The sequence below is a fragment of the Bufo bufo genome, chromosome 1 (genome assembly GCF_905171765.1).
Source record: "Bufo bufo chromosome 1, aBufBuf1.1, whole genome shotgun sequence".
NCBI classification, from domain to species: domain Eukaryota; kingdom Metazoa; phylum Chordata; class Amphibia; order Anura; family Bufonidae; genus Bufo; species Bufo bufo.
Genome location: NC_053389.1, coordinates 342,579,459 through 342,592,815, shown reverse-complemented (window position 1 = coordinate 342,592,815; position 13,357 = coordinate 342,579,459). Strand labels below are relative to the sequence as shown.

Below are 13,357 nucleotides of genomic sequence, written 5' to 3'. Positions count from 1 at the left end.
AACATAAACGAAACACCTAGCCTTGTCCAAGCTCTAACTAGGCTACTTTCACACTTGCGGCAGAGAGATCCGGCAAGCAGTTCCGTTGCCGGAACTGCCTGCCGGATCAGGCAAAATGTATGCTAACTGATGGCATTAGTAAGGGCTCTTTCACACCTGCGTTATTGTCTTCCGGCATAGAGTTCCGTCGTCGGGGCTCTATGCCGGAAGAATCCTGATCAGGATTATCCTAATGCATTCTGAATGGAGAGTAATCCGTTCAGGATGCATCAGGATGTCTTCAGTTCCGGTACGGAACGTTTGTTGGCCGGAGAAAATACCGCAGCATGCTGCGCTTTTTGCTCCGGCCAAAAATCCGGAACACTTGCCGCAAGGCCGGATCCGGAATTAATGCCCATTGGAAGACATTGATCCGGATCCGGCCTTAAGCTAACCGTCGTTTCGGCGCATTGCCGGAGCCGACATTTAGCTTTTTCAGAGTGGTTACCATGGCTGCCGGGACGCTAAAGTCCTGACAGCCATGGTAAGTGTAGTGGGGAGCGGGGGAGCAGTGTACTTACCGTCCGTGCGGCTCCCCGGGCGCTCCAGAGTGACGTCAGGGCGCCCCAAGCGCAGGGATCACGTGATCCATGTGATCACGTCATCCATGCGCATGGGGCGCTCTGACGTCATTCTGGAGCGCCCCGGGAGCCGCACGGACTGTAAGTATACCGCTCCCCCGCTCCCCGCTCCTACTATGGCAACCAGGACTTTAATAGCGTCCTGGGTGCCATAGTAACACTGAAAGCATTTGGAAGACGGTTCCGTCTTCAAATGCTTTCAGTACACTTGCGTTTTTCCGGATCCGGCAGGCACCTCCGGCAACGGAAGTGCATGCCGGATCCCAACAACGCAAGTGTGAAAGAGGCCTAAGACTGATCAGGATCCTGATCAGTCTTAAAAATGCCTGATCAGTCGAAAAAATGCATTGAAATGCCGGATCCGTCTTTCCGGTGGCATCCGGCAAAAACGGATCCGGCATTTATTTTTTCACCTTTTTTTCAGTCTGCGCATGCGCATACCGGAAGGACGGATCCGGCATTCCGGTATTCTGAATGCCGGATCCGGCACTAATACATTCCTATGGGAAAAAATGCCTGATCAGGCATTCAGGCAAGTCTTCAGTTTTTTTAGCCGGAGATAAAACCGTAGCATGCTACGGTTTTCTCTTTTGCCTGATCAGTCAAAACGACTGAACTGAAGACATCCTGATGCAAACTGAACGGATTACTCTCCATTCAGAATGCATGGGGACATACCTGATCAGTTATTTTCCGGTATAGAGCCCCTGTGACGGAACTCTATGCCGGAAAAGAACAACGCAAGTGTGAAAGTAGCCTAAACAATAGGTCCCTCTCTAGAACGTGGATGAGCTATCCTCAGTCCACCCAAAATAAGCACGCTGTCTGAACAGCAACCTGTTATACTTGCAGTTTGCAGGCTCTGGACCTTCAGGGTCCCTCAGTGAGATGTGGCTTCTCTCACTCCCAGGAAGTTCTGAGCAAGTGTGTTGACAGCCCAGTTATCTAGCAACTCCCCAGGTGCAGCTCATCAGGACCCAGGCTTAGTTTTTTTTTAACCCTTTCCTAAATAACTTTCTTCAGCATATGCTAAGAACCTGGGAGACACATGTATACCCTCAATTACTTCACCCTGTGAGACACCACAACTGTTTTAATGCATACTGTGTAAAAGAGAAAAAAAAATTGTCCGTTTAGGAAGGGAAAAATTGAAAAAACAATTGTATGAACTGATAAAAAATAAGAATTCAAAAAATAAAGATTATTTAAAAAAACAAACAGTATTTTTAGGTATAAGTACGCAAATCTATCTTACCACATCATAAGGCATTCCTAAATACTGTACCTGCTAACCATGCATTGTGACATCTTAATGGATTCTTGGATACCATCACATGCTGACCGTACATTGTGACATCATAATGGAATCCCGGATACCATCACCTGCTCACCATACATTGTGACATCCTAATGAAATTCTAGATACCATCTTTTACTGCCCATACATTATGACATCATAATGGAATCCTGAATTCCATCACCTGCTGACCTTACATTGTGACATTATAATGAAATCCTAGGTTCCATCACCTGCTGAACATACATTGACATCTTAATGGTATCCTGGATACAATAATTAACTGCCTATATATCATGGCATCATAATGGATTAATGGATACCATTACATGCTGACCATATATTGTAACATCATAATGGAATCCTTTGTATCATCACCTGCTGCCCATACATTATTACATCATAATGGAATCCTGGATACCATCACATGCTGACCATACTTTTTGAAAATATAATGGAATCCTGAATACCTTCAGCTGCTGGCCGTACATTGTGACATCATAATGGAATCCTAGGTACTGTGCCTGCTGTCCATACATTGTGACATCATAATGGAATCCTGAATACCATCACCTACTGACCATACATTGTGACATCATAATGGGATCCTGGATACCATTACCTGCTGACTATACATTGTGCCATCATAATGGAATATTAGATACCATCACTTCCAGACCATACATTGTAACATAATAATGGATTCCTGGATACCATCACCCGTCTGTCCATTCGACTCTGGATGAAAAGCCGAAGAAAAGGACAATTGTACCCCCAGTCGAGTACAGAATGCTTTCCAGAATCTGGAAACAAACTGAGTCCCCCGATCAGACACCACATCAGAGGGAATGCCATGTTACGATGTTATGTCACAATGTTATCGACAAACACCTGTGCAAGAGTCTTGGCATTAGGTAGAGCAAGCAATGCTATAAAATGCGGCATTTTGCTAATCCGATCAACTACCACCAGGAGCACGTGTTTTCCCTAAGAATTTGGTAAATCCGTGATAAAGTACATGGACAAATGCGTCCAAGGTCTCCCCCCCCCCCCCCCCCCCCCCCCCCCCATAGGAAAGCAGTGCGACAAAGCATCTGCCTGACGTTCTTAACCCCATGGCGGTAGGCAACATTGAAGTTAAATCTGGTGAAAAACAGCGACCATCTGGCCTGCCTTGGATTCAGTTGTTTAGCCGACTCAGGGTAAGCCAGAATTTTGTGATCAGTAATTACCGTAATAGGAGGAATTTCTCCTTCAAACCAATGGCGCCAATCTTCAAAAGCCAACTTAATGGCCAGCAATTCCCCATTACCCACGTCATAATTTCTATCAGCAGCCGAAAGTTTTTTAGAGAAAAAAGCACATGGGCACCATTTACTAGGTGAAGGACGTTGCGACAAAACTGTTACTACCCCTACCTCGGATGTGCCCAGGGCAGTCTTTACCAAGGGGCAAAAGGGGCAGCTGCCCCGGGCCCAGTTGCTCCTGGGGGGCCCAAGGCAGTTGCCTCTTGAGCCCTGCTAGCCACTGTCCCGGGTGTCAGGCTGTCAGCTACACAGGAGGTGCTGCCATGCCTGCCGACACTGAGTCCAGCCAGCGTACTGTCTGTGAAAGCTGTGATTCTTTAGGACCTTAGATGACATCATCACCATGTGACCAGTAACCTAGCAATATTACTGGTCACATGGCTATGAGGTCATCACAGGTCCTACAAGGAGTGTTGACAGAAGTTTGCCTTAACTGTGGAGCTTACATCAGAAAAAGGTGACGGGCTGTTATTCTAATATACTATAAACTACTGTATAGTGTGGGGGGCCTGTATAGTGTGGGGGGCCTGTATAGTGTGGGGGGCTGTATAGTGTATATTGTGGAGTGCTATACTGCTGTACTGTATACTGTGGGGGGCTGTATACTGTGGAGTGCTATACTGCTGTACTGTATACTGTGGGGGTCTGTATACTGTGTGGGGGCCTGTATACTGTGGGGGGGACCTGTGTACTGTGGGAGGCTGTATAGTGTATATTGTGGAGTGCTATACTGCTGTACTGTATACTGTGGGGGGCTGTATACTGTGGGGGGGGGGCTGTATACTGTGGAGTGCTATACTGCTGTACTGTATACTGTGGGGTGCTGTATCGTGTGGGGTGCTGTATCGTGTATAGTTTGGGGTGCTGTATACGGTGAGGTGCTATACTGCTCTACTGTGAGGTGTAGTATACTGTGGGGTGCAGTATACTGTGGGCTGCTATACTGCTCTACTATATACTGTGGGGTGCTATACTGCATACTGTGGGGTGCTATACTGCATACTGTGTGGTGCTGTATACTATAGGGTGCTATACTGCATACTGTGGGGTGCTGTATACTATAAGGTGCTATACTGCATACTGTGGGGTGCACTATAACACTAGGGTGAGCCGGTGCCCACTTCCAGCCTGAGCCCAGCTGCCCAGAGCACTGATCCTGAGCCGCTGGAGTCTTCAGAACTGGAAGTATTTATATCACTGGACTCTACCAGGGGTGTGGATTTTTTGTGTGTGTGTTGTGGTGGAGGGCGTGATTGCCTGCTAAGGTGTGGGAAGGCGGGATCCAGGGGGCCCAAGTAAATTTTTGCCCAGGGTCCAATCAATATTAAAGACAGCCCTGGATGTGCCAACCTCTACAATGAATGGCTGAGACACGTCCGGTTGCACCAGAATAGGGGATGAAGCAAAAAATTCCTTCACAGTAGAAAAGGCTTGTAATGCCGACCAAACAGAGAAATCGACCCCCTTCCTAGTCATGTCTTTTAAAGGTTTAAATTCACTGAACAGAGGGTAGTTTACGTTCCACTCTCTAACTAAATATCACTGAATGACGGAACGTTGTAAAGAAATGATAAAATCACCTTTATTGAATATTATTAAAATATATAAGGAGGGACAACACAAATTGTAATTAATTAATGGATGACTAACCACACATGAGAGACCAGTTCAGAAGTGAGTCTGATGTACTGAGCAGCTGTGTCGCTGAGAATTAGTGTAATTGGACATCCACATGTGAAGCAGCAAGTCAACCATATACACCACTTAGAACTATGAGCATACCATAGACATGGTCTGGTTACAAAAGGTCAACACCACTGGCTAAGTGTGGTCACAGTATTACCTGCTGGTGCAAGCGGCTAATCACGCTGACATATGGGCTGCAATTCTGGCTGTAAGTACCCTACCAAAAGAGATTCTGTCTTATGTCCTATAGGAGATTGATAAACATCTGCTCACATCCTGGTATGCATCCACATTACAGTGACGGGATGCACCCAGTATCTGAGATGTGAGCACAAATCAATCTCCCATTAAATGTCTAGCATTTAAGCCCCCAGTCCTGCTCAATGCGTTTCATCCTAAGTTGGGATCCTCAGGAGCATTAAGATATCTGGGCTGCAGACAAACATAAACGCCAACAGTCTCGTGTTCTGAGGCCAGCGGCAGCTGTGCTAGAATGGCCGTACGCGGCCGCTAAGATGCTCAGGTTAAGATGAGGAGGCCCCTCCCCTATGTTGGACCGAGCCCCTCGGTAGGCCAATAGCGTGGAGGGGGGCGCTGCTAACGGCAACTCAACCCCTCCCACACTGCCTGCCCACAAAACAGAGCGATACCAGCTGGAGTGTCAAAACACTCCCAAGACCAAACGGCGGTATTTCATACTGCGGCAGCACAGCAAGGATGGTAATCAAGGCAAGTTGGGTACACTGAAAGAGGAAATTTATACTGTCCATGCACTGAAGTTGTGACAGTTGATTTTCTTACTGTCATAACGTTCATATTAGGACAACGCTGAGGCAAGATTTAAGGCTATATCTGTGAATACATGAATGTAGGAGCGTATCTAAAACCATAGGGAGGTTTGGAAACCTCAAATCCATTAAGGCATGAGGAATATCACTAGTGAGGATGGTGATGTGTGACAAGAGGGAATACACGCACTACTCCATTGATTTACAGGAAGCACACATATAAGATGTGCTCATTCAGACCCTGCGGTTGAACAGTTCCCAGTCTGAATATCCATTGCGCCTCCTCCTGTAATAATTTTCTCTCTTGGCGACCTTCTCACAACTTCATTCCCTTGAAATTTGATTGCATTCCTATCATCCTTATGTAGGGAGGCTACATGTCGCGCAATTGCCGTATCAGCATCCATGTGGAAGTGGAATTCGGTTTCCTGCTTCCTAAATATCCCCAAACTCCTTGCTTTTATGTTCTCCTGAAGGTCCACAAGGGCCTATTGCCATTAAAAGGTAGACCTATCGTCTCTGGTACGGGCAGTCTCACCCATAGTATAAGCACGTACGTTGACAAGATACTGCGACCATTTGTATTGGCCCTCCCGTCATACGTGCGCGACTCAATGGAGGTCATAAAAAGACTTGAGGGGGGCCAGACAGATAGCGGAACCATGTTGGCCAGTTTGGATGTGGAGGCGCTGTACAGCTCCATACTGCATGAGAAAGGGTGTGGAGTTGTGGCGTCTTTCCTGCAACAGCGTGGTACGCATCTATGGCAACATAATGGGTTCATTATGGATCTTCTCCATTTCGTCTTGGAAAATAACATGTTCCTGTTTGATCGTCGCACGTACCACCAGCTCAGGGGGGTGGGGATGGGTAGCCCATCTGCACCCACGTTCGCTAACCTCAACCTGGGCTGGTGGGAACAGGAAGTGGTATTACCAGATGAGGGTAATGAGTGGACTGACTATTTTAGCCTGTGGCTACGTTATATAGATGACATCCTCATTCTTTGGTCAGGGAGTAAAACTGACTTTGATAAATTTGTAGAGGATCTAAATAAAACCTTTTTGGGACTTTTTTTTTTTTTACATCCGAGATCCATGAACATCAGATTGCCTTCCTGTACCTTACCATTTATAAGGATAGAGAGGGCAATGTGGGGACTCGGCTGTTCCGTAAAGAAACAGCTACCAACAGTCTCCTGCGTTGGGACAGTTGTCATCCTACGTCCTTGAAAAGAGGTATTCCCAAGGGTCAATATTTAAGACTGCGCCGTAATTGTTCCAGAGTGAGTGACTACCGTGTTGCATCTAAAGATCTGCAACATAGGTTTAGGCGCAGAGGATATCCACAAAAGGTCCTAGCTGGGGCATACCAACATTCGCTAGCCATGGATCGCAATACATTGTTGTCTCCCAAAGTGACATCAATGGAGAATGACAAGCTCCACATTATTGCTACATATGATGAGGCACACGAGGAGGTTAGAGATGTCCTTACACAATTCTGGGGAATATTGAAATCTGACCCAGATGTGGGACATCGCTCTGAAATCCGTAAGACTGTCGCGTGGAGGTCAGCTACCTCCAAAGACAGTCCCTGCAGCTGTTTGATGAGTACAGACATAGGATCCATAGTTGCACTGACCTGAACGAAATGGCGGTTTTTGTGGCAGTTGATAATGTCACGATCAGTGTGGGGGGAAACACCACACTAAACACAGGAGGGAAGGGGAACAGTAACTGGGCCTGGAAACTTGGGAAGAAACAGGTCATCTCCTAGACAACCCTATTCCAGGCCCTGACTACCTATCAATATGAATAGACCTTGAAGGTAGGAATATTCATAAGCAGTATACCTAGGCCCTGATTTCCCTATAAGGCCATGGAATAAGTTCAAGACCAGAGACAACCCATTCCGAATCCTCCCCAGATGGACGAATGGAAGTCTCTGTCTCAGGCCCAAATACAACAACAGGGAATATAACAAATACAAACAAACGCGACACTTAACTTCTGTAGAGATGGAAGAACAGGAACACCAGAGAGGATCTCACACTAGCTCAGCCAAACCCAAATTAAGCTATAACCGCATAGTCAGAAGGGTGGGGTGAGACTATAAAGGGTAGAAGTGACAGCTGAGAAAAGGGAAGTGGCCATTAACCCTATCAACACTGAATCAAGAGAAATCAAGGAGGCCATTAGATTCCTCCACGCTCAGCCAATCTCCTTGATTTCCTGACATCAGTCACCTGAGGGACCGTGACAATATGCACCTGTGACTAAGAATATGAATGTGCTAGTCTAAATTTTCTTGTAGCTTCTAACAGTAGATAGAGTTGGTGGCAGTTGAGCTATGGAACTGGGCATGTGTGTCCACTTTAACGATGTTACTGAGGTCGCCAGAAAAATAAGTAGAAGAACAAAGAGCAGGTGGTGCTATACAGATACATTTTATTGATTTTATACATGTAATTACAAAACTATTCAGTTGCTAGTTTGAAAAATGTGGAATATTTTTTGTTGGACAACCCTTTTAAATATGCTAAAAAGCTCAACTGTGATTGGTTACTTTGGGCTACAAGATCAGTTTTGATCATGTGTTTAATATTTACTTGGTTTTAAGTACATTTTATGATTATGGCAACATAACTTTACATTTGAGATTTGTTCTCTTGCCATTCCTTCTAGATAAATGAAACCACCAAATTAACTGAACTAACTGAATATTGTTTCCGTCTTGTTTCTTAGTGTACGTTGTAGAAGAGAGAAGAAGGGATAATTCTGGAGGAAGTACTTGTTTAACAGCTTGTTGTGCTGCCCTTTGTTGTTGCTGCCTTTGGGACATGTTAACATAAATATGTATATAGTTTTAAATAAAAACCAGGATGCCTACTGTTTGTACTATATGTCTTATTTTATGGTTTTCTTAAATTATTTTAATTAAAGGGGTTGGCCACTTTCTGGTTACAGTTGATAAATGTGTTTGAGAGATAATTATATGGTTCTTACTAATATAGCTGTTGTTGAAATTCGGCACCATTTTCTATATTTCATAAGGTATGCTCCCTTGTTTGCCAGCTCTTTTGTGCTGTCCACACAGTGGTCTTGTCCCTAAAATGGCTGCTGATGGAGGGTCATGTGACCAGACGCATCGCCTCCATGTGATGCCTCCTTCATTCAAATCACACTGCAGCTGCACTAAATTCCCAACAGAAAAATGTGCACTTAACAGGTGCAGTGTGTTTGAAAGGAGAAGACATCACATGGAGGTGATTTGCCTGGTCACATGAACCTCCATCAGCAGCCATCTTATGGACAGGACATCTGTGTGGACGGCACAAAAGACTTAGTAAACAAAGTGACATACCTTATGAAATATAGAAGTATTATTAGTAAGTACCATATAATCATCTTACAAACACATTGATAAACAGTAACCAGAAAGTGGCCAACAGTTTATAATCAATAAAAGATTGGATTCATTGATATAAAGGAAATTTGTCACCTTCCTTATACTGGGCACTCTGAGGGCAGCATGAGGTTGTGAGACACATGTATTCCGGTGTTTTGTCTACTGTGTGTCTGTCCTGTAGTCTCAGAGAAATATGCATTTATTTAGTTGCAGCACTCATGAGTAAAGAGCCGTCAATATTCATGATAAGCTCACTGACCTGCCCATCAGCCACTGATTCACCTACTTCTACCTCTTAGAGCTCATGCACACAGCCATGTGAAGTCTGAGAAACATGGCCCGTGTTTCAGCCACACCTCTCCGACTGACGATGGCTCATCTGACCTGAACTCACTACATCATGGTGATTTATGATGCAGTGAGTTCCTGTCTGACTGCAGGTTTATTGTACTACAATCAGTTTTTATTTGTACAGCACAATAGACCCGTGGTCAGAGAGGAGCTCACTGTATCATAAATTATTATGATGCAATGAGTTTGGGTCAGATGAGCGGTTGGTTGAGAAGATGCGGTCGACACATGAGCCATATTTCCTGGGCTATACAGAGTCATGTGCCTAAGTAGAAAGCTGTCAGACAGCAGTGGGAATTGCCACAACTCATGAATGCCAAGGACTCCATGCTTGTGTACATTGTTGAGAGGACTCCATCCTTACAAGTGCTGCAACTAATAAAGTGTACATTTCTCCAAAGGTACAGGACATACACACTTAACAGAACACTGAAATCACTGTCTTACTACATTTGGATTCCTTTAAATTTCATTTGCTATTGATTATTAATAATTTTAAGTGTGCACAATTGCCAAATCTTCTATCATGTTGCATGCCTTGTGATTTGTTTTGTCCTCTGTCATCTTCCTTAAATTGTCCATTATTCACAAAGACTGAGACATCTGAATTGACCATCATCATAATAAACCAATAGAGCATGTATAGGAGACTTGGACATTTGTAAGCTCTTACCTCTTACAATGCATGTATGTTTGCTTCTTGTAAGCCATTGCTCATAAACAAAAGAAATGTAATTCTTAAAGGAACATAATGGTTTTGGTGTTAGGATCAAAAGGACACAAGGATTCAGAAAACATTATGCAGTTTTGTCTCTGGTTCATTTATCTTAACAAATACAGATAAGATTATGAGGAATGTGTGAAATCCATAGTTTTATTTTTTCTGGCAAAGAATATTGTCACTATGCAACTATTAAAGAATGATTCCATAAATATCATGATCATTTGCTTTCTTTCTTTTTTATTCATTTAAACAACTGGTAACCCTTATGATGAGTTTACAGTAGTCACAAACACCCATAGCTTCTGTATGTAAACATATTACTGTTATCAAATACATGTCGGTACATAGTCAGATTGGGTCACTGTCACTAGTGGAGTACCTCAGGGGTCAGTATTGGGTCAGTATTGGGCCCTATTCTCTTCAATATTTATTAATGATCTTGTAGAAGGCTTGCATAGTAAAATATCAATTTTCACAGATGACACTAAACTGTGTAAAGTAATTAACACTGAAGAGGACAGTATACTACTACAGAGGGATCTGGATAGATTAGAGGCTTGGGCAGATAAGTGGCAGATGAGGTTTAACACTGACAAATGTAAAGTTATGCACATGGGAAGGAATAATGCAAGTCACCCGTACATACTAAATGGTAAAACACTCGGTAACACTAACATGGAAAAGGATCTAGGAATTTTAATAAACAGCAAACTAAGCTGCAAAAAACAGTGTCAGGCAGCTGCTGCCAAGGCCAATAAGATAATGGGTTGCATCAAAAGGGGCATGGATGCCCGTGATGAGAACATATTCCTACTACTTTACAAATCATTAGTCAGACCACACATGGAGTACTGTGCACAGTTCTGGGCTCCAGTGAACAAGGCAGACATAGCAGAGCTGGAGAGGGTCCAGAGGAGGGCAACTAAAGTAATAACTGGAATGGGGCAACTACAGTACCCTGAAAGATTATCAAAATTAGGGTTATTCACGTTAGAAAAAAGACTGAGGGGAGATGTAATTACTATGTGTATAAATATATCAGGGGTCAGTACAGAGATCTATCCCATCAGCTATTTATCCCCAGGACTGTGACTGTGACGAGGGGACATCCTCTGCGTCTGGAGGAAAGAAGGTTTGTACACAAACATAGAAAAGGATTCTTTATGGTAAGAGCAGTGAGACTATGGAACTCTCTGCCTGAGGAGGTGGTGATGGTGAGTACAATAAAGGAATTCAAGAGGGGCCTGGATGTATTTCTAGAGCGTAATAATATTACAGGCTATGGCTACTAGAGAGGGGTCGTTGATCCAGGGAGATATTCTGATTGCCTGATTGGAGTCGGGAAGGAATTTTTTATTCCCCTAAAGTGAGGAAAATTGGCTTCTACCTCACAGGGTTTTTTTGCCTTCCTCTGGATCAACTTGCAGGATGACAGGCCGAACTGGATGGACAAATGTCTTTTTTCGGCCTTGTGTACTATGTTACTATGTCAATGGACAACTCAGACTGATTTCTTGTCCTTTGTAACTTCCACCTGCTGGACTGGTAAGGGACATGCATGGTCAGTTCAGGCAGCATTGTAATTTGCCTCATTGGCTTTTCTATGTAAAAGCTGTACACATTTATTTTCTCTGCAATGCTTCTATAGTCCTGCTCGCAACGCACCATCAGGACGGCTATGCACTTGCATGCTTCAGTGTAATCTGAAAGCATAGTGTTCGGTATGAGCAAGACACACTCTGAAGGCCCCTGTATAAATTAGTTTGTCAGCCAAACCCAGTGAGACAGTTTAATGTGTACGGGGAGCTTCCGAGTCTCCCCCAACAGATGATGTCAGGGAAGAAAAGGATCTGGCAAAATGAATATTTTTGCCCAATCCTTTTCTCCTTCTGGGAGATAATGTGCTGCCATTAAAGGGCATCTATCAGCAGATTTGTACCTGAACCATGAAACTGGCAGATCTGTTGTATGTGCGCTTGGCAGCTAAAGGCATCTCTTTTGGTCCCATGTTCATATGTGTCCACATTGCTTAGAAAAATGAAATGTTAATATATGCTAATGATCTAGACGATACAGGGGCATTGTCTTTACTCCTAGAGGCTCTGCTTCCTCTGCAATTGCTGTGTCCTCTCCACTTTAATTGACTTTAGGGGAAGTCAGGGCCAGACGTAATAATGTTTTCTTTGCCTGGCCCTGTCAATCAAAGTGCAGAGGGCGCAAAAGTTGCAGAGAGACCAGAGCCTCTAGGAGTAATGCCAACACCCTCATATGTTCTCCAATGGCTGTAAAACTGCAGTGCCAATCAGTTGTTATAATAGACTGGGCCTGCCATTGTTAACTGCCTATTAAGCCCCACCTGCAGCAGGATTTAATAGGCGGACTACAAAATCCCCATAGACTGCAATAGTAAACTGTGGTAAAAGGAATCGAATGATCACATGTTGAAGTCCCCTAGGGGGATTAAAAATAAAAGTAAAATAAAAAAAAATATATTAAACAAAACCCCTAAAAGTATAACATTTAAAGCACCCCTTTTTCCAATTTTACATATTAAAATAAGCAATAATTTGAACAATTAGTCCAAATTATTAAAATATAAAAGTATCCTAGACGGTTAACACTGTAATGGAAAAAATATCAATATAGCTGAATCAGTTTATGGCCATTAACAATACAGACAGACTAAACAGTGTGGTCCTAATTGGTTTATTTAGAGCCTGCTGCAGCTCTTACAGCTGTTCAGTACTATTCCAAAGCGCAGTCACATTGCAACATGACTTCTTCATGTGCTTGTTTCCCTGAGAAAAGATATCAAATTCAATCCACATGTGACAAAAATATTCCAATGCTGAATTAGTATAAAAAAAATACCTGACAGTCTGGCATCAGAAGGTCCTTGGTGCGCTGTTGGCAATTACAGTGCATGGCAATCTTTTAAATGAAATCTGTCACATGTGTCATTGCTATTTAAGTAAAGGAATTGCATAGTAGCACATGTAACCTTATTCAGAAATGTACCTTTCTTTTAGCCAGTCTTCAGAAAACATGCAAATGCAAATGAGCCTGCAAAGTGCCTAGCTGGGCATTACATTCTGCAGAAGGAGCCCAGGCACACCTCTTACCAGTGTCCAAGCCCGCCTCCTCTCAGCTTTAACATAACTCTCCCTGTTTCA

At 43.7% G+C, this 13,357-nt stretch overlaps 1 protein-coding gene across 1 annotated transcript in view; it reads left to right on the top strand.

Moving 5' to 3' along the window:
• LOC121009490 (cysteine-rich and transmembrane domain-containing protein 1-like) overlaps positions 1-10,378 on the top strand; it is a 93,568-nt gene extending 83,190 nt beyond the window's left edge. The window contains exon 3 of the mRNA XM_040442647.1: positions 8,446-10,378. Within this exon, the coding sequence (XP_040298581.1) occupies positions 8,446-8,552 (107 nt within the window). The 3' untranslated portion in view covers positions 8,553-10,378. The remainder of the gene's footprint in view (positions 1-8,445) is intronic.
• The last annotated feature ends 2,979 nt before the right edge of the window (positions 10,379-13,357 follow it).